Source organism: Pelodiscus sinensis, chromosome 5 (genome assembly GCF_049634645.1).
Source record: "Pelodiscus sinensis isolate JC-2024 chromosome 5, ASM4963464v1, whole genome shotgun sequence".
Lineage (NCBI taxonomy): Eukaryota > Metazoa > Chordata > Testudines > Trionychidae > Pelodiscus > Pelodiscus sinensis.
In genome coordinates this window covers 124,167,766-124,195,334 of record NC_134715.1, presented here as the reverse complement: position 1 = coordinate 124,195,334, position 27,569 = coordinate 124,167,766, and the positions used below count along the sequence as shown (strand labels likewise).

The following is a 27,569-nucleotide window of genomic DNA, read 5'->3' as shown; positions in this document are numbered from 1 at the left end:
AAATAAATAAAAGTATCTACTATATATTTGAGAGAGTTTGTGCTTCTGTCCATCCATGAGTCTGTTCAAGGACTCCTCATAAATGGAAAGAGCTAGGGCCACCAAATTTGGTATGCAGCCTACCCTTATCATAATTTATCAGAGTCTGGTTGTGCCAAGACAATGGAATGTGCATGGAATGTAATTGTTTTTCAAACAAAGGGAGGGAGGGCTATGATAGCAGGGATAGTTATACACCAGAAAGACCTCAGGGAGCAGCAAGCAAGTACGCTTCTGCTCTCCCTCTGCTCCCCACACCTCCCCACTCTCTGCACCCCTCCACAACCCAAGTACTGAACCCCCACATCACAAGCCCCTGTCTTGAAGGACCAGAGCAATGCCAGGTAAATCTTCCAGTTTTATATAAGACACTAATTCTGGTTTCCCTAGCTGATTTTATTTGTTTATAATGAAAACAATCCTAAATTCAGTCTTTTCTTATAATTTGTAATCTTTTACAGGCACTCCATTTGCTCTAGTCCTACAGTTCAATAGGATGTTCACATGTAGCACTTGTTAATCATTTACAAGAAATATAACCCCGCCAGGTTTGTTTTCAGATTTTTTTTACTGCATCAAGTCCTACTGTCATCAATATAGCAAAACATTCAAAGCAAAGGACCATCTGTCAAAGAATAAAAGAGGAAAAGTTAAGGTAATAAGCAGAAAACAGACTCAATTTCCAAGTTACAGTATGAATGTATTTATGGGAAACTATGATTTAAACTCTTATGAACATAAATATAACTCTGAAATATCAATTAAAGCATTTATGGGGCATTGTGCCACTCTGGACAATTGTTTCAAGTGAAATCCTTGTCATTAAAAAGGAAGACAAAGGCTCTGAGGCTTCCCCCAGCAATTACACAAAATAAAAAAAACCCTCACTAATGTGGGGCTATCCTCTGCATGGTTCAGCAGCTTTGATCAGTACCTTTGGACGGATACTAACATTTCTAGGTGCAAGGATGAGCAGAATACACCCTGTGGATCCAACAGCAGTAATTCAGTGGATGGCATTAACTTTTGCCTTAGCTCAGAAACTATTCACTAGTCAGTAATCAGCAAGTAAGACTACTTTGTTTTCAAAATGTGCACGCTTGCAAAGCGGGTATATCTTACTCCACTCAATGCATCTTTGTACAAGCTACATTAACTCCGAGTGCAACATGTATGTAAAGCAGAAGCTATAAAAATGCTCTCAATTGCTTCCAGATAGGGTTCTGCTGGTTTCTCATTTTTAAAATTTACTTTAAAAAATAAAATGCTGTCTTGCAAGGAGGAAAAAAAAGTCACTGAGCTTCAGGAATTCAAAAATCAAATTTAGTGGTAAATTTATTAATTACAAACAGGTGACCACTTCTAGGACAGACATTGTGGCTTTAAAGTCAAATTCAAAACCAAGTGTCAGTCACATTCAGGCAGCTGGAGTTTAGTGTATGACAGATAGAGGCAAGGTGCTGTCTTGACATTTCTGTGACAATGTTCCAGCAGTTTTACAGCAGTTTCCTCTTCTCAAACTCCTTCAGAGAGAAAAAACAGACATACAGTTGTGACAAGAGTTTTCCAAAAGCTCACAGCTTCAGTATCTTTTTAAAAGAGACAAAATACACCAAAATGCAGGCACTTAAAAGTTATTCCAGACCACCCTTGTTTGTGTTCATTTAAAATTTCTCCAAAACAGATACAGGGCTTTACCTTTCCATTTACAGATTTACTCATCCTCATTTTCACATTGCAACTTGGCTTATGTTGACACCTTTTTAATAGAGTATCATGCTGTAAAAATATTGACTATCTTTCACCTTCCTTTTATAATTAAATGCATCTGCCCATGCCAAACAAACCAGAGTTCATGTTTATGGGAAAGTTTATATATATTATTATAGACATTTCCACTCCTGCCTTTACTGCAAGTAAAGCCAATTTCTAGAATTAAAAAGACTGCAGAATTTTGCTGCCAAGTTTTGGAGAACAATGGTAACAGCAAACTATATGTTCATTTGTTATAGTCATTAAACAGAGATTTCCTAGTCTTCACTCCCCACTCTGCTAGTAAGATGGATAACATGCCTCAATTTTCAATCAGAAGCCTGACACAACAGGGAAGTCTTAGTACCAAGTTAAAATTGGGAGACATTCCACAGGAGCAGGAACAAAGTTTCTCCCCCTCATCTCTTACCCCCAAAAGAATCCATGGCAGACCCAGTAGGGGGGAAAAAATAGTCCAGTGAGAGAAACCTGTACCATACTAACTCAGCCTCATCCAATTATGTTGTCATCAACACACTTATCTCTAGCTGCGGTCAACAATTCTTGCAGTGAATTCTTTCAACAGCACTGCACAAAGAGCAGGTTGCATTTCAGCTCTAAAGAAATGACTAGAAATGGTTAAGACTAATCGATTTTTTGGTTCAGGGGCTGAATCAAAAACATCTAAAAATATTCTGTCTGAAATGAGAGTGTGAAATTTTTAGTTAAATTCCAAAAAGGCCAAAATGAACAGTTTCAACTTTTTGAAAAAATTCCACTTCCCCCACCCTCCAAAGCCAACATACATTTGAATCGGAGCATGAGCACAGCCATATCAGTCTAGACTCCTGTTTCATACCTAAGCCCAGCTGGAGTGGAGGGGATGTGTGACAGCACTCCCACCTCTCACCTGCAAGGCCCAAGCCAAAAGGGGTGTTCTGAGCATGCTTAAGAGTCAGGGAGGGAGATTGCTCACTTGTAACCTTCAGCTTTGTGCTTCAAGTACTCATCCGGGAGATTTAAGTTCAATTGTCCAGTATGCCTGATGTGGAGAAGCCATTTCAACTTGGGTCTCCCATCTCTCAGGTGATTGTCCAAATCACTGGTGAACAGAATTACTCATTCTCTGGCCCAATTAATATTTAATTTCTATACAGAGGAACAGCTCCAACTGGTGAGAATGAGTCTTCCACAGCAGAATACCCCATAGTTCAGTGGATAGGGGAAATTCCTGCCTCTTGTCTCAGCATTTCCTACTGGCTAGTTTTGGCAACTCTTCACTGAGCATGTTGGCTTTCATTTGTAGGCTCCTAAGTCTCCCCATGAGTTGTACATTGCCCCTAGGCTCCAACTCAAGGCTGTTGATTCCACCAGAATTATAAATTCACCAGAGAAGAAGAAGAAATCAGGGAGGAACTTCAGTATGAGGTACGTGACTTATGAATTGCATGAATGTGCCCAGGGATGCAAAGTAGTCCCTTTGAAGTCAAAATAATTCTCTTAAAAGGGCATCAACAGGTAACTGAACAAAGGTATTACAGTCCATTCACTATTACAAAGTGACCCAGTATCTGTATTGTGCAAAAAAGTGAAGTGTGTTTTCTGATTTAGAATCAGTTTAGGTTCATAGGGCACTGAGCGGTTGTAAAATAAGAGTTGTGTTGGTCTGTTACTGAGCCAAATATGAGTCTCTGAGTTTTGCTACATGGTTCTGACAAAGGAGAACATGATACATAAAGCAACTTGCATGAATAAAAACTTCAACTGCAACTGTCATATAGTGGTTTTTGTACAGTAGAGCCATTACACGTCAAGATGCAGTTTTTCAATAGACAAATGAGGAAGCAGTGTATTCTAAACTGTTCACTGGGAAGCAGCAACACACAGATAAAAGCAAAAAGGCAGCTTTCAGATATCTGTTTTTCTGGTTATGCTAGCTAAAGCCCATAATTTTAAAGCATTTATGACGTCCACGTAACTAACCTTTTGCATAGTGCTACCCAGCTGAGCAGGAGACATACTGACAACAACACCAGCATTTTGAAGAGCAGCTATTTTCTCTTTAGCACCACCTTTCCCTCCAGCAATGATTGCCCCAGCATGACCCATTCTTCTGCCAGGAGGAGCTGTCAGACCAGCTATGAATGACACTACTGGCTTGGCATTTGGACCCTGTGGAGAAAGAGAACACTGTTAAAAGAAAGACGTACCACTTCTGGCCACGTACTCATGAGGAGGGCCGGGGAGTTGGGGGGGAGGGGGAAAGAAGAGAGCAGCAATATGGGGTCACAAAATAATCAAAAATATCAGCTGTGTTGTAGCCATCTTGCTCCCAGGATATCAGACACAAAACATACAAGGTAACTTCTTTTATTGGACCAATTTCTGTTGGTGAGAAACAAGCTTTGAGCTACATGAAGCTCTTTTTTTAGAAGAGAGCACTGCAGAATTGTGTTCCAAAGTTTCTCTCAGATCTTTAAATCCTAACCTAAACTGCATTTGCCACAATTTCTAGTAATGGCTTTTACTTGATTAAGAACTAGTTTCTCTACAATGGTAAACAATAGTTTTTGGAACGAATGGCACGGTGACGGTTCCCTCCCCATGATTCGTGAAACTGGCTTATTAATATACATAAGCCAAAGATGCTTTGGACAAAATACCTCATGTAAACTTATCAACTTTAATGTTACAATACGCTGGATCTATAGATCTTATTTTGGTGAATGTAAACTTAGAAATATGAAATCAAGAGATTGTTTAAATGTGCTGAGAGCTATTAACGATGCTCCCAAAGCCTAACAACTAAGTGATCAACTTAACTTGTAAGCAACTTTGTTTGTCCTTGAAGTCTAAGCAGTGGCTGGACTTAGGAACACATGTAACCATACCACCTTTTACTGGGATACCATTTTGACCAGGTAATTTTCTACAGAAAGTGGGATGTAGAACAAAAGATTCCCACCCATAGAAAAGTATAATTAAACAATGGAAAACTAGGAGTCCTTTTTGTCTTTGGCGCAAAAGAAGAGCTGGGGACCCGGATCAGGTAAAAGGAATCTGATCTGAAAACTATGGCTAGGACAAGAACAGTCTTTTAGGGTGAGTGTATATTAGAACTGGTTATGTGTTCTCTTTCCATTTTAATGTGACTTACTTTGATTTGCCTGTTTTCACTTATAACCATTTAAATCCTACTGTTTGTACTTAATTTTGTTTACTATCAAGCCCAACGTAAATAACTTATCTGGGGGGAAATCAATATGCATATCCCTCTGTCATTGATAAAGGGGCTTGCCTGAATGAACCTTCCTGGGGGGGGCACTTTTATACAAAGACAAATTTTATACGAAGACATGGGTTTAATCCCTTTTGAGGGTTGATTTCCTGGGCACTGTGTCCTAAAACCGCTTTCTCCAAGAGCTGATATGGTGCAGTGTGGTTCCCCTCCTGCAATACCCTTCAAGAGGAAAAGGTGCTACCACAGCTCTGTGGCTTGTCTTGGGGAAGATCTGGCCAAGCAGGACAGAATGATGGAGCAGCACAAAGGCAAGTGTCAGTAGCATAATCAGCACAGCGGGGAACAGTCTAATAGGGTCTTCTGTGGCCACCCCACCCCCCACCTCCACATCACAGACATTCTCAAGCTTACAGAATTATTTTCCTTCAAGAAGGCTGCTGCATTTTCTTCATCATTGCCTCCAATTTCACCAATCAATATTATCCCCTCTGTTTGGGGATCCTTCAAGAAGACATCAAGACAGTCAATAAAATTAGTTCCATTGAAGGGATCTCCTCCAATCCCTGAAAGGAATTAAACACAAACATGAGTTATTCATTTTCAAGTTTACTAAGACAAATTAATTTCAGTCTATTATCTGAATTACACTGACAACTAGAGGGCCCCCAATGAAGATCTGAGCTACTGTACACATACTCCTGGATAATCACAGACTCAGGTTCTTACAATAGATGAAGAGTGCATGAGGGGAGAAAAAATTAACCCCATTTTACAGATGGGAAACTAAGGCACGGGTAGACTGACTTGTCCATGGTCGTACAACATGCCTGTTGTAGAGCTGGAATCCTCTTAAACCCAATCTATTTGTCAATTGCATCAAAACCTGTTTTAAAAAAACCCCACCAACATGTAGTGGCAAATGTTTCAAACGGTAGATGTAAATGAATAAGGCCATGTCTTTACTGCCAAGAAAGGTATGTTTTTATAGTGTAACCGATGGCTTATGCAAGGTAATTCACTGTTCAAGCAGAGGCAAGGCACATGTAATTGTTATATCAGTGCAGTTAGGCAAGATCAGCCTTAGGTGGAAGGCATAGTGAACTCATCTATCAACATAAAACCACTTTGTAGGATTTTATGGGAAGGTAACTGAGTTGCATTAATAATCTCACTTTAAAAAAAAAAAGATGCTTTTGGACAATGAAAACTGATTAAGATGAAAAGCTCACCAAATCTGGAAGCTCAATACACAAAAGCCGGAGCTTTTAAAAAATTTAGGTCAATATACATTTCTGTGCGCCAGTTTTTGCAAAAAGGAATAATGTAATGGAAATGGCAACTCCCGTTCACCCTTCGTTTGGTTCAAGGAGCATTCTTAAAACTGTCAGTCTGTGGACGTCTGCCTTGCCACTGTGCTGAAGAAAGTCCATGGACAAAAGTATTTCAGGCAGGCAATCTGACATTACCAGCCCAGAGAAAAATCAATTGTCTTCACCACCTTTATTCTCACACTGTGCTTCCAAGCCAGGGAGGACTAGGATAATCTGTTACTAGCAAGCTTGAAATTCATGTTGTATGTACAAATGTTAACACACTGAAAGGTTAGCTCAATCTAAAGGCTAGAGGGTACATCTACATTTGAGCTGGCTGGTGCAATCTGCAGCTCGGGAAAGTGTACCCATGTGTGCTCTGCTCAAGCTAGCACCTAAAAATAGTGTCACTGCAGTGGCACTTGGGCCAGCTACCCCAAGAACAAACCCATCCGAGCCCCTGCATATGTACTCTGGTAGTTGGCCTGGACCACCATGGAGACACACACTGCTCTTTTAAGTTATCAGCTCAGGTAAAGCTAGTGCAGGAATCACACCTAACAGTTCAAAGGTTGACATACCCCAAGAGTGATATAATTTAAAAATAAAATGTTCAAAGCAGCTCTGATCTCCCAAAACATTTTTTGTGTTTGTGCTAAGCGCCATATCTTGATTTGTATTCCATGTACGCATGATCTCTTTGAAGCAGGGAATGACCTGTTTGTAGAGCACCCACTACAACTGGACCCAGTCCTAGATAGGGCCTGACGGTATATCTGCATTATAAATAGAAATTACAAGTATGTGCTACATTCTCCAATAATGTAAATGGTTTAAATTGTTCACACCCAACAGACTATTTGTCCCAAGAAGTTGACTAAAATAAGAAGCTATATATTTTGTATGTTGAGCCTTAAAATAAAACTAAAACCACTGAATATTGACAGTTGTTCATAAAAGACTGCTTTGGCCCGGATTTTGATTAACTCGGAACAGAGAGTTAGTTATCAAAAAGGGGTTGAATTGCAGCTGTTATTGCTGCAAAGTGCCTGAGTCAGGTTGGTTAAAAAGGTGTAACGATTCTAACCAAAATTAAAAGGCATTTAATATTATTCAGTAGTTTCTAACATCTAATGTGTTGTGGTTCTAACACACTAACTGGCCCTGTCTGTCTTTAATAAAAGAGGTTTGGTGGAAGAAACCCACCAACACAGAAGGACTGTCCCAATCCAACTTGCGTCGTCTGATGAACAGCTTCGTATGTCAGGGTGCCAGACCTTGATACAATACCTTAAAAGGAAGAAGATAAGATGAACAGTATTGTATGTAATGAGCTGACTTCTGGATATGCATTAGTGCACGTGCAGGGATGTAACCTTAGAAGATTACAGAAAGCATTCAATACTTCCCAAATACTCTTGTAGACACACGAAGACTAACTTTATATGGTATATAAAATTAGAGTTGCACTTCCCCCTTACTTTCTGATCAACAGACCTGTCATTCAGATGTCAGTTATTTAAAGTTCTCCAAAAAGCCAACAGCATTGCCCAAAACATTTCTTATACTAAAGCTTCACACTGAGCCATTTATAAAAGGAAATCAACAACCGTTCTCAGTCGTTTTAGGCTCAGGACCCACTTGTACATCTTGATTGCTGTCATGACCCAGTAAATAACATTTTAATTAAAAAAATCTGGCTTAATAAATATTTCTTAATCACAATATGCACATTAAGTATTAGGGATGTAAGCGACTAGTCGACTCTTAATACATTTAAAAGGCAGAGGTGCGGCTTTGCAGTTTCCCCCCTTATTGACTAGTCAACAGAAATTCCATCAACTCATGTGGCTGATTAAACGCATTTTAACAACCCTACAAATATATACTAAATAAGTACACCATGTGCACCCTTAGAGGCAACTTTTTCAACTCCTGTCCAGCTGAACTGGATAGGTGTGGCTCCCTGCTTCAGGGATTTCAACCTCCAGAGCAGTGTCGTTCAAGTTAGGCCCAGGCCCCTGGATGGGGCAAAAGCTGGAATTCATTTGTAGAGTGGTATTATGCCTTGGCACATAAGGTTGCAGTGCCACTCATTCAAATTTGGTGTGGCTGGTTCCATCCAGCCATCATGAGAGGAACAGCTGGGCCAAACTTCAGCAGCACTGAGAGAAGCCAAGCCAAGCCAAGCCCAGGCAGTATCTCAGGACTGAAGTCACAGGAGCAGCTGCTCTGAGGCGAGTATGGCATATGCAGCAAGCTCCTCCCTGAAGGCAGGAACTTAACATCCCAAGTTCAAGACCTAACCCCCCAGGGCTTCCTGCACAACCCTTTCGTCATGACCCAAAACTGAGCTGCAAAAATACATTATCCTAGGATACTATCTGCTTCTTGTCCTAATCAACGTAGTGATGTCTGCATGACTAGCACATGCACTCAAAACTGAATGTGGTAGATGAAACAAGTTACACTTTTATGTAACGGTCTCGCTTGACAGCCTCAAACACATTAGCAAAATACAACCCAGAAGGAGCAACCGTAAAGGTGTGTGTATAAGTAGGTGGAAAGCTTTTCCTAGAAAGTAGCCATCAGTGACTCAGTCATGCTGGAAGGGCATATTACATAGGGTCCTGCAGCGATCAGTTCTGGGTCTGGTTCTGTTCAACATCTTCATAAAGAACTTAAACAATTAGAGCCCTGCAAATACCCGTGGATATCCATGGGTATCTGCATCTGTGGATGCAAATATCTGCAGCTCATTTCTGCTTATACAGATGTGGACAATAACTAATGACAGAGTACACACAAAGTTTGGGGAGGATACCAAGCTTGGGGGGTGGGGGGAGAGAGAAGAGGGGTAAGTGCTTTGGACATCATGATTAAAATTCAAAATGATCTGGACAAACTGGAGAAATGGGCTAAGGTAAACAGGATGAAATTCTGTAAGGACAAATGCAAATTATTCCATTTAGGAAAAATGAATGGCATACATGCAAAAATAAGAAATGGCTACCTAGAAAGGAGAACTACGGAACGGGATTGGATTACAAGCTAAATATGATCCAATGGCATAACAGTTAGGAGGTTGGAAGCAAAAAAATCATTCTAGGATGTATTAGGAGTGTCTTACGCAAGACAAGAGAAGTAATTTTGCTCTACTATATGCTGAAAAGGCCTGAATTACAGTACTGTGTCCAGTTCTAGGTGCCACATTTCAAGAAAGGGACAAATTAGAAAAGTACAGAGAGAAGCTACAAAACACCCTATCAGGGAAGGCTGCAATACATGGATTTGTTGAGTCTGGAGAATACAGAGGAGACTTTACAACCTAATAGCGACTGCACAGCTATTTATTGAGGTCCACTCAGAGGCACAGAGCTCCCAGCAAACACAGGGCTCAGCTGACCAGTTTGGGAAAAGGCCATCTGAGCAGCTTCAAACTGAGCTGCCTGCTTCAAATGGAAGAGCTCAGAGAGTAGGTAGGGAGGAGAGATAAGGAGGGAGTAATTGGCTGGAAAAAGTCAGAGAGGAGTTTAGAGAGTCCTATCTGCACCAGGAGAGCAAGGCAGAGGTAGAAACCCAGCACTCTCTTCAAGCTTCCTAGGCTGGTGGGGGTTGAGAAAGCTGACTACACGGGGAAGATGGGGGTAAAGGGAGGTGGGTGGGTGCTGACATTTGGGTGAGGTGGAAGTGGAGAGTGAGTTTTTGCTGTGTAGTTCTGGGGTGAGGTGGGGGAGGGGTGGAGAGTTTGTGCTGTGTGCCTGCCCTAGCTCCCAGCTAATGCCTGCAAGCCTGAGAAGCAGGATATGGGGAGCAGATTGCACAGGGGTAGGTGGATGCTGGCATACGTGCAGTGAGGTGGAGGCAGGAGTGGGGGAGGGTGTTTCTTTGGAAGTGTCCTCCTAACTCACTTGCTATAATCCAGATTGCAGTTCTCTCTGGCTGGGTTGAAGGGATCATGAGATGTTGAAGGGATCAGTTTATACATCACTTGTTCTTGTATAGCATTCCCCAGAAAAACTGTATAAACCGGAGTGAATGCCTTTTACTCTCCTTTCCAGTGTAATTATATATTATTGTATTAGTATTTGCAACGAGATGACTACTTTTAGATGACTCAGATTTATTTAGCATCTTAAAAGCTGAGCTCTGTGTGCATGTGGATAATATGCATTTTCGTGTGTTTACTAGCTTGAGTTGTTGGAAAGGATGATACATGTTCTCCAAGGGTAGTGTTAATTTTTTTATTTGATTTCATATTAAATATCATAAGCATTGTTCCTTGTTAACTATCCCTTCTGTTAATATGTTTTTCTCCATATCTATGGACTGTTTAAAATCTTGGCTGTGCACATCCATACACTTCCTCAATACTGGTATTGCACATAAGAAATTTCAACCTGCCCAAGGATAGAAAATGTTAAAGGGAACACTGTTGACAACAGTTTTCAAGGACATAAAGGGCTGTTACAAAGAGGAGAAAGAAAAATTGTTTTCCTTAACTCCTGATAGTACAAAAATACAGGTTAAACTTTGGGGAAAATTTCTTAATTGTTAGGTGGTAAGCACTATAATAAATTGCACAGGGAAGTTGTGGAATCTCCATCATTAGAGGTTTTAAGAGCAGGTTATACAGTCACCATCAGGGATGGCCTAATTACCATTTAGTTCTGCCATAAGAGCAGGGGAATGGTTTATATGACCGCTCCCAGTCCCTTCCACTCCTATGCTTCTATTTACTAATCTAATTCTAGTTCTTTGAAACGTGTTGTCAGATAGTGAAAAGGTTCACTCAGTTTAAAAGAATAAGGTAATTTTTTAATGGAGGTCAAATATTCTTTAAACAACTGGAGATCAGGCAGCAGAAAACAGCTTTTATTTTATTTTGAATTTCCTTGGAGTATTATAACATATATTACTGCTAGATTTGCCCGGTGCTGCTCAGGTCCTTAACTCAATTAGTTTTTGTTTTTCTTTATTGAAATCATTGCTCTGGGGTATGCAGCTGTCACAGGGAGAGAGGACTATCCCAGGCTTATCTCACCGCAGCAGTTTGTGTGCATGTCCCCTGGCTGGGGCAAGTCCAGGTTTGTCTGCCCCCTGTGTTCCCCAGCCACAGCGAGGAATGTGTACTTTCCCCTTGCTCCATGACTAAGGGGAACAGCCAGCAACATTCCCATACAAATGGGAGGGGGGGGAAGGGGAGAGAGGAAATGAGCTTCATGTCTCCCCTGCCCTCCATAAAAGGGTGCAAGGGGGATGGGAGGTTCACCCCAGCCAGCCCCTTTCACCTCCCTGGTGATTCTGTCTCTTTTCTATATGGTTTTACGAGCAGCAATCCCATTCCAGGCATATTCCAATTTCCTGGCACAATCAAACCCTTTCTTTGCTTTAAGATTATCATAAAAGGAAGCTGTATACCAAATTTATTGGTTTTAGCTCTTACCGTTTAGGAGTTCTTGAATAAGAGAGATAGATGGACAGATAGACGGACTCCTTAAAATATATAGTAGATGAAGGATCCAAAAATCCTTCAGAAATTGCAGAGAAGGAGGGAGAGGGAGGTTTGAGTGGGGAGAGCATGAAAGAGGTCCAAGGAGTATAAAGGACAGAGTCAGGGAGAAAGGTGGAAAGTAGAGAGCCACACAACTGCACTTGCAGGATTTTTAGAATGCTGTTGGCAGTGTTTCCACCTGCGGTGAACAATGCAGATGCAAGATTTAATTCTCCATGGGTCTTGCCCTGGGTTCTTGCTGTCAAACATTTTATGAGTACCTGACATTTCTTGCAGACATTTAGAAGAGCTTTGATTCAGAAGGGAATGCAAGACAACTTGAGATGATACACTCTTTTAATAGCCCTAAAGCATTGGTTTGATGGTATCTACAAAGGGCATAACTGCATTCTTCTTTGATTTTTCAATTCCAGGTTTATGGCTACTTTTGAAACCAGAGGTGTGACAGGAATGCTAATACTTGCTTCTGCTTTCACCTTCAGATCCGCACTGCACTGACACCACACAAGAGACTTTTGCAGCTAACTCATACACTCCTTTCCTTCTGGTTTTAAATGAGGATGACCCAACTGGCAATTAAGAAGCACCATCTCATCTATAAAAATCTTGCCAAGAGTGACCTAAGAGGGCACACAATTCTGAAATCAAAACCAAGCATACCCTGTAGAAACTCAAATCTCTGGGTGTAATAGTGGCTAGCTTATATGGCATGCTATAGCTTTAACTTATAAAAGGTTTCCAATGTTTTGAAAAAAGGAATAGAAATCAAGACTCCTGACAGTGTCATTGACCCCATGTGTAATGCTGGGAAAATTAGTCTATCCTCCATTCCCCTCTCTTAAATTTATATCAGGGATGTAAATGGTTAATCAGTAAGCCTCCCGCTAAATGAGAGGCTTACTGTTTCTGGTTAACCGGTAGAGGCTGGCGCAGCATCCCACCCACCCCAGGAAGGGGTGGTTACAGCCCTGTGAAGCCTACAGCAGGCAGAGGCTACTCTAGGAGCTGCCTGCTGCAGGTTACATGCTGGCTCTCTGGAAGCCAGCTTCGCTGCAGGCTCTGGAGTACAGGCTGAACCTCTCTATTCTGGCACTCTCTGATCTGGCAATATCCAAGGTCTGGAATGATTTTAGTTAGCTGGATGCCCACTTATAGGTGTGGCCAAGTTCCCCAGGGCCCCATAAAAGTTTGAGAGCCAGGACTGGTGGCTGTAGTGGTGTTCTGTGCTGTTAGTTACCTCTAACTTACCCTAAATGTCTTTGAAGAGCCCAGTAACTAGTGGAAGTATTGAGAATGCTGCTGGACTACAGAGGTTCAATCTGTATAAAGCTTATATATCAGCAATATACTGCAAAGCCTGCAGCATATGTAACTGCTAGGATTTTATTTTTTACATCCCTAATATGTACCCTATTCAGGTATTTATCAGATATTAATCACCATGGTCTAGAGGTGCATATAAAAATCAACTTTCAGTGTGAAGCCTACTGTGTTCTCTTTCAAACCCAGAGGAACTCAGTGTTAGGATTTTAAGAGGGAAGAAAATTTTATCTAAGTGGAAAGAAGATAAGCATTTAAGGATTTGGTTCTTTAAAATGCTCAAATATTCTTTAAAATGATCAGATTGTGCGCCCTCTTAGGTCACTCTTGGCAAGATAAAAAGATCAGTGATTTTTATAGGCATAGCTCCTTTTAAGAAAGCAAAGTGGTTCACATTGACTATTTTGGAGATCAAGATCCCTATTTTAGCACAAACATTGACCAGAAGTATTACAAGTAAGTGATTAGAAAGGATGTTTGAGGAAATCTGGTTCTTCTGACCATTGCTAAAGTCACTAACAAGTTGTTACACTGTATACTAGGGGCCAGTGCCCCCTGCTCGCTATGCTCACCAACCCCCATCTAAGGGAGTAAACAAATCTGGCTCTCCACCTCTCCCTCCCCCCCAGGGGCTGGAGGCTGCACCAGCCCTGGCCTCTCACCCACCCCCCAGCATACTCCCCAGCCGCCGGAAGAGGGCTAGGGCTGACCAGGGACAGTGGGGGTGGCAGCAGCAACTCCTCGCTGCTGATGGGGCCCTGATGCTCTGGGACCCAGTGGGGAACCGCAACCTCTGGCGGTTCGGGCCAGGCACACTGGGGCCACCTTGTGCCTGGAGCTCCAGCCTAGAACCCTCCCCCCACTTCTGCAAGGTCAGAGCACAGCGCTGGCTTCCTGCAGGAGAGCAGGGAGAGGAGAAAACCCCGAGGCTCTGTACCAGAGGCAGCTTGCAGAGGAGTGTGTGAGCTGCTGAGGGGAGAGCTAAGGGGGCTGAGTTGGCTTTTCTTCTCTCCCCGATTCCCCCAAAGGAACCTAGAGCTGGTGCACTAATCTTGAGGGTATGAAGAAGGGAGGAGAGGATTCCAGACATGGCAGCCCCAGTGCACCTGGAGCCAGCAGTTCTCCACTGGGTCCTGGAGCGTCAGGGCCCCCAGCACAGTGAGGAGCCCACTCCTTGGCCCTCCTTCAGGGGAGCCAGGGGTGAGTGGGGAGCCCAAGGTGTCCCTGAAGGGGGGAGGAGAACCCTCAGCCATGGCCATCTCTTCCTCTTCTGGGGACTCTGTTGAGACTGGGGGGGAGGGCGATGTACAATGACATGATATGCTGTACATCGGCCTGCAGGAAAAGCTTTCTTTAATAGATAGAGATGTGTTGCTTAGTTATACATCAAGACATGAAGTGATAAAGCAACATATTTCAGCTTTGGCTGATGCATGAATATGCAAAAAACTTACCAATTCTTCCTTTCTTGTGAATGTGGCCTGGCATGATACCAATTTTGCATTCTCCAGGCTAAAATAGTAGAAATATCAAGTACTTTAAAAAAATCACAGTGAACATAATTTTGAAAAATCACTAGAGAGGGTTTAGTCTCCAAGCCAATGTTCATTTGAAAAACTCACATGGATGACTCCAGGACAATTTGGGCCCACTAGTCGAGTCTTATCTTGACGGATCAGTCTGTGTTTAACCCGAACCATATCCTGCTGCGGAATACCTTCTGTAATGCACACAACTAAGGGCATTTCTGCATCAAGAGCTTCGTTAATTGCAGCAGCAGCAAATGGAGGAGGCACATATATAACCGAGGCGGTGGCACCTGTTTGTTCTTTCGCCTGAAACATGTATTAACAAAAAGCATATTAAACATTCACTAAATCTCAAGAGTACATTGGACAACTAACTTGTTAAATAGATCTATTTAAAGATTTAGAACAAAATAAATTAGAAGTTTCAAAGTCTATGGCTACAGCAGTTCTGTGCTCAGCAATTAAACTCAGGTTAACAAGAGATATAAATGGAATAGCTGCAGAAGGGATTCCTAAAATAGGCTCATCTCCCAAGGAATTTATACCACATACAGGGAAGTGTCCTTTTCAGTTCATTTATTGACTGATCTATTTATCATGAGCTAAAAATCACGAATAATATGTAAATGCTCACTATACAATAAAGGTAAGTTGACACCAAATGACATCTAGATCTTTATTTTATATGGGCAAATGAAACAAAGGGCACTTAAAAATAGAAACTTGAATTTGATTCATTGGTTGTGCCCTCTATTATAGGGACACTGGTGACAAACCATCTTGGTTTTGTTTCTCACGTTTTTAAACCAGAAATGTAATCATGACTCCACTCTCAGATTTTGTACCTCTTTAATTCTGGATGCTAGACAAATTCTAACATTTAATTTTACAATCCTCCCACCCCAAACTTTACTGTCTAGTAGTCCATCCACAACTATAAAATTACCTCTTTAACGGAGTTAAAGACTGGCAGGCCCAGATGAGTTTTGCCTCCCTTCCCTGGAGAAACTCCACCTACTAGGTTGGTGCCATATTCTAATGCCTGCTGGCTATGAAAGGTGCCCTATAAGAGATACACAGGTAACTTCATTAGATGTAAGCTAGAAAACACTTTTATATACATTCAAATAAAACATTTAAAAATGCTTCCATGGGGTCTCCCTCACAGAATGCAAATTATGGAACTGTAATTAAGATCAAAAAGTAAATTAGACATGAGTCAAACTCAGAAAAAAATGTAAACTATAAATTTTATGTAGGCCATGTAAAAGGATCATTTCAGTATATGCTGACTGCAGCAAGCTTATTACAGTTCAGGATATGACATTCTAAAGCAAAATATTGTTTTAAAAAGGAAACTCAATATCCACTATCAAAACTGTTAGAGTACCAACACATGTTCATGTGTTTATATAATCTATATCAAAATCAAAGCAACTATATTAGTAGTAAACTGAAAAAAAAATAAAAGTTTGGGGTGAGATTTACAAGAGATGGGAGAAATGAAGAGGTGAAATTTCTGAATAAATGAGCCAGCACAAGTGAATAAACAATAGACAAGCACGTGGATGGAAAGGGTAGTGACCACAGAGGATAGATTAAAGTAAATTCTTGGAGAGATCCAAAAGTCAAAAGGAAACCGACATATCAGGAAAAAACAATTGACAACAACAGAGATATGATCTCACTTTCTGGAGAAAGGTAGTCGTTTGCCCACAGCATTCTCTACCCTTTGAAGTTTAGTTTTGTTAAATTAAAGGAATTAAATTACCACACAGAGGCATTACAAAGTGAATTGTAAGACACACACACAAAAATCCACAAATTAAAGGGCCCAAAACTCTGGACATAAACTCTTACCGAAAATGTATAAATGGCAAAATAGCTGATGCACAAGCAAGATCTATATACATTTTCATTGAGAATTCAAACAAAAATATATTATACTGTAAATGGAAAAAATAATTCTGGATATTCACATGGAAAGTAAAGATATAATTAAAAGTCATTTGTGCAATAGATATTATATATAATTACTCCTGAAGAAATTCTGTACCAAAAATAAACACAAATTCTGCTAAGTTTAGTTCTCAATAAATAAACGAGAAAGCTCCACATGGTATTGGGGAACTCAGACCACTGGCTGGAAGTTGGAGATGACTCTGCAGCCCTGCCCCACATCCCCTCAATGAACTTGGCAATGACGCTGTACCCAACCCTGACCCAGGACAAGGGCTGGACCTGCTCCAGAAGCACCAATGGGCTCTGTCCCTCTGCATCGGGGTGGGCGAGTGGGCAGGCAGTAAGGCTCTGCCCAGCAGGATTCATGTCTAGAGGGGTTCAGTGCGGGGAGATCCAGATGTGGGCCTTCTTAAAAGAGGGAGTCCCAGCTGCAGCCACCAAGGGGACACAGCATACCAAGCTCTCTTCCCTCCAATTCCCCATCACCTCCCCTTTTCTCTTCCTAGTGTCTTTTGTCCCTATCACCCTTCTTTCACTCCCACAACACCTTACTCATGCCCCATCCTCCTTCTCACATTTGCCAGGCTGGCACTCACTACTGTACTGAGAAAATGAGGATTCCCAGAAAACAGAACTGGCACTAGGACCCAGGAGGCAGCATTCAAGTGGTAACTTTTTCAGCTGGGCAGCTCTGTGCTCACAGAAATGGAAGGGGGGGGGGGGTCATACCAATGGCAGACATCCCATGTACCTCCCCATTTGCCTACTTAAGTGGGCAATGCCTCACAAAAAACTACACCTATGAGCTTCCCTCCCTTCCCCCTTCACCTGCCCTTTGCTTCCCCATCATTTTCTGAGAAGCATGAATTCTGCATGCATGCAGCGATGCAGAACTCTCCCAAGAGCACTATAATGTGATCACATGGATATAATCCACAGCTATTCTACATTGCATGCTAAAGTTTTAAACGACTTTCAGAATACACCGACTTTTTAATACATCTCTCATGCACACACACACACACACACACACACACACACACACACACACCCCTCCCCCCAAGATAGTTAAGTTGGTTCTCCCCTGCCAATATGTTTTCAGACAGCATAGCAGAGGACTACATTTTATATTCTAAATCAGCTTTAACAGATCACAAAGATGATAATAAAGTACAAGAAGTCAAATCAATTCTATGATTCTATAATATTGGCAACTACTACAAAGTCATAGTAACACGCCTCTGCTATCTAATGCAGGTTTTTCCTCACTCAAATGAATAACATCAAGAGAATGTAAAAAAAGGATTCAATGCAACAAGAATTATATAGATTCCTTGTGGAAAATAAACTCTAAATTTAAAACAAACAGCACTGGCTCAGTGATACAGCATCTGAATGAACAGACACTAACCAGAGACACTAAAAAGCCCAATTGCTAAATTTGAGCATAAACTGGATTAGAAACAGTGGGATTCCAGCTTGCTGTCAGAACTTGAAAATACAAAGAATGAAGTGACTGTGAAAGGCAACCTCTTATTCACAGGACACAAGGCTCCAATTAACATATAACATGAAAGACCAGTTCTAAACAAAGTAAAGATGAAAGTCAGTAGTGTCAGACAGTTGCAGAATTACACACACTATATGGTTTTGAGTGCAGCAACCCAATTTGAAACAAATTGCTTCTGCAATGAAGAATATTTCCTATTATACAGAAGATAATTCAGCAGAAAAAAAAATCAGAGGCAAACAGGAAAGATTTTTCTACAAAGAATACATTCATTTAAAACATTCTGTGAGAAAAGTAATACCTTATCCTGGATGTGGTGACAAGGCTAAATAATTAATGGAAACAGTGATATAAAGTCTGATTTGCTAGAACGGGGTGGGCAATAATTTTGCAGCAACTCCCTGTCAACACATTGGGGGGAGGGTGGGGGCAGGAGCTGCAAGCTCTTTCAACTGCTTCTATTTAAAGGGTTCACAGGAATGGCAGTTGAAAGGGCTTGCAGCTCCTGGCCCCCTAATGTATTGCCAGGGAGCTGCTGGGAAGGCCACGAGCCCACTCAAATGCCTTTATTTAAAGGGCTTGCGCCTGCCAGGTGGCTGCTACCACCTTGCCTGGCAGCATATTAGCAGGCACAACCCCTTTAAATACAGGTTGTACCTCCCTTAACCGGGACTCTATGGTCCGGCAGGACCATGGATGTTCCTGGACCACAGAATCCAGTTATAAAGAGGTTGGGCTGCAGGCCAGGAGCCCTGTGTTGAGGGGAGTAGGGGCACAACAGGGAGTTCTGGACCCTGCTGCCAAGTGGTAGCGAGGGGCTAGCAGTGGCCTCGGATCCCCAGCAGCCCCAGAGATCCAGCCTGCTGACAGTCTCTTGCCCAGTCCTGTACTAGAAGGACTTATATACACACTGAATTAAACCAAAAATTCAGAACACATGTTAAATCTTGTGGCTGCTCAATTTGTTGAGTTTCAAGAAGACTATATCAAGTATTTCATCTATACCAAAGTTACATACCTGTTTACCAGTAAAACCTTGGCAAATAACCTTTGTATTTTTATCGATATTAAGATTTTTCCGTGTGGCTGAATAACAACAGTGGCGTACTCCATTCTGCTGTGCTAAAAACAAACAAAAAAATACAAAAAACAGGTTAATAACCTTGTGTTTCCAGAATTTCTCTCTGCCTTTTTTATGGCCTCACAAATATTACTGAACTGAGCCTTTCAACACCTTGTGAATCAGACATGAATCTGTTTTACAGTTACATAAGGGAAGAAGTGAGTCTCAGGCTCAGATTTTCATAAAGCTTTAATTTTGGATGTCCTACTTTAGATATCTCAGACCTGATTTCCAGGATTGCTAAGCACCTGTATCTCCCATTAGCGATGTGAACAACTAGCCAACTAGTCCCTAGCTGAACTCAGGCTCCACATGGCGCTGCCACGTTGGAACACCGCATGGACCTGACACCAGGCTCCCCACAGCGTTTCAAAGTGGCAGTGCTGCATGGAGCCCAGGGTCAGCTGGGGACTGTATAGATAGCACCAAATGACAAAAGCTATTTTGAAACAGCACCGAAATAAGATACTCAAACTGCGTATCTTATTTCAAGTTACAATGCAGTGTAGATGCACCCCTTGGTATAGGACAAGATGGGAAAGTTGACAGGGACAGACGTTTTGCTAATCATTAATGCACATAGCCATTAATATTGGCTTCATTTGTAGAGCCCTATAGGGATACAAAATTTGGATACACTTCCATCCACATCATCAAACATGGTCTACAGATATAAAAAGCAGGGCTATATCGTTGAGTGTAGCGATAACACTCTTATACCATTCAAGTTCATTTTTCAAAGCTGGGCCCTTTAAACTCCTAGACTCTTGTTAAGTTTATCGCTGGTAATTTCCAAGTCTATAGGATACTTTTACTAAAATTTGAGTATTATTCAATGTTATACCGCAGCTGAAACAGCAACTTTATAAGTTTCACATATTGATGTCTAACCTTTTAAAAAAAAGTTGTTTTCTTTAAAAACCCTCAGAATATTCCCATATGATTCCCACCCCCATACTAGAATCCTGATTAATTTCCATTTAGTCATGCAATACCTTTGCTTACAATACAGGGTTTGCGCGCGCGTGTCTGTGTGTGGAGTCTCTAATGCCTCAAGATTCCATGTCAGAGTGGTGCATAATTCTGACCGTTAAGTTAATATTTGCTAGTCATTAGCATTTTACAGAACTATTTCACAACACCATGACTTAAATGGTGAGTCTCTACAATTAATACAACCAAGGGCATGTTGCACAATCATCAAGCACAAACAAGAATAAGATTGTATCTGTCTACCAATCAAAGTCAATGATTTCTGATTAAAATAATTCTTGCATCGCTGTGGAAAGTAGATGTATTAACTGAATTTATTTTGTGTGTAAATACACAAACTCAGAGTCCCTGTGGAAAAAGGACAACGTTAACGTGAAACTGTGTGACAGGAGAAGTTGTTACAGAACAAGTTCTGTTAAATGGAGTTGTATGATGCAGTATGTTGTTGGATGAAGATCTAGGGAGGTAAAATCCCATTGAATTAGTTAACCAGTAATAAGTACTGTTTAACCAGTTAATCAATTAAAGTGGGCCCCCCCAGGTCTGCCACTGACAGAGGTTGCTCCAGCCAGGCTAGAGCAATCCCTGACCGTAGCGAGCCCCACCCACATCCTGCAGGGAGCTGCTCCAGCCCCCACTGGCTCACTGAAACCAGTAAGCATCATCCATTAAGGGTGGTGCTTACCAATTAACTTTTCACACCCTAAATCAAAACACATGCTATTAGGTGCATGGCTATACAGATGTTTGGACTTCTGAACAGAAGTTTCACCAAGCCTTCCCACTTGGCACTAAGTATTTGAATTTATCTGGCAGTTAATTTAAAAAAAAAATGTTGTTTCTAACAGAGTAGCTGTTAGGTAGTACATACTAGAGCTCTTCACATAAATCCCTTAAAAAGCACACCCTACAAGCCTTCTGTGAAATGTCTCTGCCTAATGCTCTGTAGAAGTTTTGTAAAGGGAACCGAAAGATACTCATTTCAGCAAGAGTGGAAACTGAGATGGGCTCCAATCCTCTAACTGAAAATGCACAGAGATTTTTGTACAGGTTGAACCTCTTAAATCTGGGACTCATGGAAAATTTTTCCGTTAAAAGCATTTCCGGAAAATCATGCTAGTCTAGACGTAACCCAAGGGTGTCCAACCCATTCTGGGCAAAAAGACAAGATATCAGTGGGTTCAGCGCAAAGAGCCGGGGCAAAGTTGTCGAGGGGAGAAAAAAAGGCCTGTCCCTTTAAGAAAAGTGATTTACAGGCTTTTTGGCCACAACAGGCTCCTGCCAGCTGACGCCATCTTTAATACTCCAGCTTTAATGGCCGCACTGGATGGCTCCCCTGCCCAGGTGAGCATAGGGAGCTGGGAGGAGAGAGCTGTTTTCAAGGGCTCAGGGGGGGCTTCACATGCCACACTCAGAGGGGTAAGAGCCGCATGCAGCTCGGCTGTTCTACAGACTCAGACCCAATTTTTCCAATCCTCCCTAATAGGTCATACTAGTTTGTTACACTTCTCTGGACCTCCTCCAATTTGTCCACATCTTTCCTGAAATGTGATGCCCAGAGTTGGACACGACATGCCATCTGAGGCCTAATCAGTACAGAGTAGAGTAGAAGAATTACTTCTTGTGTCTTGCTTACAACACTCCTGTTAGTATATCCCAGAATGAGAGTTGCTTTTTTTTTTTTGCAACAGTGCTACATTGCTGACTCATGTTTAGCTTGTGGCGCACACACACACACACACACGCCGCCCCCCCCCCCCCCCCCCCCTTTTCCATAGTACTCCTTCCTAGGCAGCAATTTCCCCTTTTCTGTGTGCGAAACTGATTATTCCTGCCTAAATAGGGATGTAAGCTAGTAATCAAGTACCTTATCCGTAGTGAAGTCCAGTACTCAACTACTCTTTCCTCCCCCTCCCTGCCGAGCAACCTCTGCTCACAGCAGCTGGGGAGAGAGTTCCATCTCTGTAAATGTAGTAAGAGCCTCTGGGCTCACATTTAAAATGCAGAGCCGCAGCAGTCCTGGTTTGCATCAGCTGCAGGAGCTACCCTTGCTCTGCAAAGCAGCTTCCCTTACAAACTAATCATGTAGTTGACACAAATTGTATTGACTGCATAATTAGCCAGATAACCACTCCTTTTGCCTAAATGAAGTACTTTGCATTTGGCCCTATTGAATTTAACCCCATTGACCTCAAATTATATCTCCACATTATTTTCAATTTTAATCCAGTCTTCTAAAGCACTTGTTTACTAAAGATACAATGGTGGGAGGGGTTACATTATAAGAGTACTGTATCATTATCTAAATCACTGATAAAGATCTTAAACAGAACCAGCCCCAAAACTGATTCCTGCAGGACCACACTCACGTCTCTCCAACATGACTGTGAACCTGCGATAACTATTCTATAGGAATGGTTTTCCAGTCAGTTTTTGCACCCATCTTATAATAGCACCAACTAGGGTGCATTTCCCTACTTTGTTTATGAGAAAGTCATGCAATAAAGCTTTTCATACTGTCCTGAATACCACATCTACAGCTCGCCCCCTCTACAAGGCTTGTTTTCCTGTCAAAAAACACTATCAAGTCTATCTGTGTTTAACTTATTATAAAGGGACATGGTGAAATTTGCTACACACCTAACTGCCAACTGCACAAAGCAAACAAACTGTAAAAAGACAAAGAGAATGTTTTCACTCATCTTTCAGTTACAGTATTTGCGTTCATACTTGGCTCACCATGCACAGTTCTCTAAAACAATTATAAAAGTCTTTAAAGTGCGACATAGTTCTGTCTAACAAGATGGTTTATTAGGTGATGAGCTTTCGTGGGCTAGACCCAGTTCCTCAGATCAATTTGCGGAAGAAAATTGGCACGACCACATATACCAAAGTTTGGTATATATGGTAATGCCAATTTTCTTCCGCAAATTGATCTGAGGAAGTGGGTCTGGCCCACAACAACTCATCACCTAATAAACCATCTTGTTGGTCTTTAAAGTGCTACATAGCTCTGTCTTTTGTTTTAGCTAGACCAGACTAACACAGCTGCATCTCTATCACTAAAACAATTACGTCCTTAAAAATGATGTTTTTACACAGATGTCTTGCTTTCAATAGCACAGGTGGTCAGCCACACGTGTGAGACAGCAAAGTCAGCTCAACAAGCGCAGCTCCCCTTTTCTTTGCACGGCCACCCACTTTGCTAAATGACAAACCACACCGCTGTGTCTAGACTGGCAAGCTTTTCCGCAAAAGCAATTGCTTTTGCGGAAAAACTTGCCAGCTGTCTAGACTGCCCGCTTGAATTTCCACAAGAACACGGACTTCCTACTGTCTGAAATCAGTGCTTCTTGCAGAAATACCATGCTGCTCCCGTGCGGGCAAAAATCCTTTCGCGCAAAGCTTTTGCGCAAAAGAGCCAGTGTAGACAGCTCAGATTTGTTTTCTGCAAAAAAAGCCCCGATTGTGAAAATGGCTTTTTTGGCGGAAAAGCGCGTCTAGATTGGCCACGGACACTTTTCCGCAGAAAGTGCTTTTGCGGAAAAGCGTCCGTGCCCCTCTAGACGCGCTTTTCCGCAAACGCTTTGACGGGAAAAACTTTTCCATTCAACGCATTGGCGGGAAATCATCCCAGTGTAGACGCAGCCACCTGTAAGGGGAGAAGTGTCTGTCTGTCTGTCTCTCTCACCCAGACAAGTGGGCCAATAAGAGGCTGCCTCGCCCGCCCTGCACCGCTACTAGGGGGCGCTAGAGAACACGCTCGGCGGACACGTTGCGCACCTGTCAGAGAGGGGGGGGGGGGGGCGCACCCGCCTCAGCCCGACCCCAGCCTGGCCCCCGGGAGCGGCCCCAGCCAAGCAGGAGCCGGGATGGGGAGGCCCAGCCACGCCGGGGGGGGCCGGGAAGGGCGGAGGGGACCCAGGCCCCGCCCGCACGGCGCTGAGGCCCCCCCCGCGCGAGGGGCGCCGGGCCCGCTACTCACAGCGCAGGAAGCGGCCCAGCAGGCGGGCGGCGCCGCTGCACTGAGACATCGTCTCCTTCGCCAATGACACGGGGGCCCCCAGCGGACGGGCGCGCGCGCGCGCGCAGGCAGGCGGCCAGCGAGAACGCCGGAAGCGAAAGCGGCTCCCCGGCTTGGCCAAGGCAGCCCCGCCCTGCCCTGCCCTGCCACGGCGGGGGAGATGGGCGCCCGGCGCGAGCCCCGGCACCAATCACGCGCCCCGCCCCCCTTGCGTGGCGGCTTCGGAGCCGGCGGGCCGGGGGCCTCGCGCGCTGAGCGCAGGACCCCTCCCGCCGCGCTGGGGATTGTGGGGGTTGTAGTTCAGGGTTCGAGGGAGGGGAGCGAGGAGGAGGCTGGGAAGGGCAGAGGAGAAGGGACAGGGGAGGGAGGGGATTCTCATGCCAGACTCGGACCAAACCAGGGCTGCAGGCAGCTCGGAGTGACTGTGACACCACCCAGATGTCAAGTATCAGAGGGGTAGCCGTGTTAGTCTGAATCTGCAAAAGCGACGAGGAGTCCTGTGGCACCTTATAGACTAACTGAAGTGTAGGAGCATAAGCTTTCGTGGGCAAAGACCCACTTCGTCAGATGCATGTAGTGGAAATTTCCAGAGGCAGGAATAAATATGCAGGCCAGGATCAGGCTGGAGATGACCAGGTGGATCCAATCAAGGAGGATGAGGCCCACTTCTAGCAGCTGATCTGGAGGTGTGAATTCCAAGAGAATAGAAGCTGCTTTTGTAGTTAGCAAGCCATTCACAGTCTTTGTTTAATCCAGAGTTGATTGTGTCAAACTTAAAGATGAACTGTAGCTCAGCAGTTTCTCTTTGAAGTCTGGTCCTGAAGTTTTTTTGCTGCAGGATGGCTACTTTTAGATCTGCAATTGTGTGTCCAGGCAGATTGAAGTGTTCCCCTACAGGTTTTTGTATGTTGCCATTCCTAATATCAGATTTGTGTCCATTGATTCTTTTACGTAGGGACTGTCCTGTTTGGCCGATGTATATAGCAGTGGGGCATTGTTGGCACATGATGGCATATATTACGTTGGTGGATGTGCAGGAGAATGTACCAGTGACAGTATGGCTGATCTGGTTAGGTCCTGTGATGGTGTTGCTGGTGTATATATGTGAACACCACTGGCCATCACCTATAGTCCCCAGCTAAAACCTCTCCAACGCATCATTAGTGATCTTCAGCCCATCCTGGACAATGATCCCTCGCTCTCACAGGCCTTGGGAGGTAGGCCGGTCCTTGCCCACAGACAACCCGCCAACCTGAAGCATATTCTCACCAGCAACTACACACCGCACCATAATAACTCGAACTCGAACTCAGGAACCAATCCTTGCAACAAACCTCGGTGCCAACTCTGCCCACATATATACACCAGCAACACCATCACAGGACCTAACCAGATCAGCCATACTGTCACTGGTACATTCTCCTGCACATCCACCAACGTAATATATGCCATCATGTGCCAACAATGCCCCACTGCTATATACATCGGCCAAACAGGACAGTCCCTACGTAAAAGAATCAATGGACACAAATCTGATATTAGGAATGGCAACATACAAAAACCTGTAGGGGAACACTTCAATCTGCCTGGACACACAATTGCAGATCTAAAAGTAGCCATCCTGCAGCAAAAAAACTTCAGGACCAGACTTCAAAGAGAAACTGCTGAGCTACAGTTCATCTTTAAGTTTGACACAATCAACTCTGGATTAAACAAAGACTGTGAATGGCTTGCTAACTACAAAAGCAGCTTCTATTCTCTTGGAATTCACACCTCCAGATCAGCTGCTAGAAGTGGGCCTCATCCTCCTTGATTGGATCCACCTGGTCATCTCCAGCCTGATCCTGGCCTGCATATTTATTCCTGCCTCTGGAAATTTCCACTACATGCATCTGACGAAGTGGGTCTTTGCCCACGAAAGCTTATGCTCCTACACTTCAGTTAGTCTATAAGGTGCCACAGGACTCCTCGTCACCCAGATGTGGAATACATTTTGTTGTGTGCACAAGGGCATGTGCGGATGTGCACCACCCATAGAAGCACATACCTGCGGGCGCTCTGCTAATCAGCTGGGCAGCATTTGAATCTCACCCCGACGGCTGCCCAAAAGCTCAGCTTACAGGGAACAGTGTCCAGCCCCAAGTTCCGCCCCACCTCCCATGGCAAAGCCGTGAGACGCGGTGCAAACAGAGTCATGGGCTTCCGGTGTTTGCTTACCACTCAGCCGCACAGAGTTGCCACGCCTTCCAGTTTCAAAGCCTCTGCTTAGGACACAGTCTAAAGATGGGGCACAGCCTGGCCCTGATCCAGCCAAGTACTTACACATTTGCCAGAATTTAATTGACTGAATGGATCCGTTCAGGTGATGTTTCAGAGCTTGGCTGGATCAGAACTGGACACCAGCATGCTCAGCTCTTTGCTGGATTGAGTCCTTAGTTTGGACCAGTCTCCACTTAGAATCACAGAACACTAGAACTGGAAGGGACCTTGAGAGGTCATCGAGTCCAGTCCCCTGCCCTCACTGCAGGACCAAGCACTGACCATCCCTGATATATGTCTATCTAACCTGCTCTTAAATATCTCCAGAGATGGAGATTCCACAACCTCACTAGACAACTTATTCCAGTGTTTAACCACCCTGACAGGAAGTTTTTCCTAATGTCCAACCTAAACTTCCTTTGCTGCAATTTAAGCCCATTGCTTAACCCATAGATCCACATTTTAAAGCACTACAGCTTTTTGATTGCTGCTTATTCATTTCTGCTGCCTTTCTGCATTGTCTGGTTTTGCATTGTATGCTGACCTTTTTGGACTTTGGGTCTGATTCTGTTCCTCATGAACAGGGCCCACTGACTTCAGTATAGTAGCTCTGAATTGACACCAACATAAATGAAAAGAGACTCGGGTGATTTGATTCCATTTTTTAAATTCTAAATGGGCTTATTACTAATTTATTGTAAATTACATATGTATTTATTTTTGTAAAGGTGCCCCAAGGGCTTCGGGCCTGCACATTCATAGGTTAAAGGTGGAATCATAGCAATGCTGGAAGGGACTTTGAGAAGTCGTGAGGTTTAGCCCTGTGCTGTGACACAGGACCAAATAAACCTAAACCAGGGGTGGGCAAGTACTGGCCCACCAGCTGGATCCGGGCTGCCAGGGTTAGCCCCTGGTGGGCCACCACATTACCTTATTTACCTGCACCTCCACAGGCACAGGGAATCACAGCTCCCATTGGCCACAGTTCACTG

General features: G+C 43.2%; 1 protein-coding gene across 1 annotated transcript; it reads right to left on the bottom strand.

The window, feature by feature from the left end:
- Positions 1 to 588: 588 nt before the first annotated feature.
- On the bottom strand, positions 589 to 24,472 carry SUCLG1 (succinate-CoA ligase GDP/ADP-forming subunit alpha). Its single transcript, XM_075930968.1, has 9 exons — positions 24,280 to 24,472; positions 19,197 to 19,300; positions 15,653 to 15,769; positions 14,800 to 15,012; positions 14,632 to 14,689; positions 7,549 to 7,632; positions 5,444 to 5,595; positions 3,775 to 3,963; positions 589 to 1,562 (listed from the first exon to the last, which is right to left on the bottom strand). The coding sequence occupies exons 1-9, from the start codon at positions 24,326 to 24,328 to the stop codon at positions 1,536 to 1,538; spliced, it is 993 nt and encodes a 330-aa protein (XP_075787083.1). The 5' UTR covers positions 24,329 to 24,472; the 3' UTR covers positions 589 to 1,535.
- Positions 24,473 to 27,569: the final 3,097 nt, after the last annotated feature.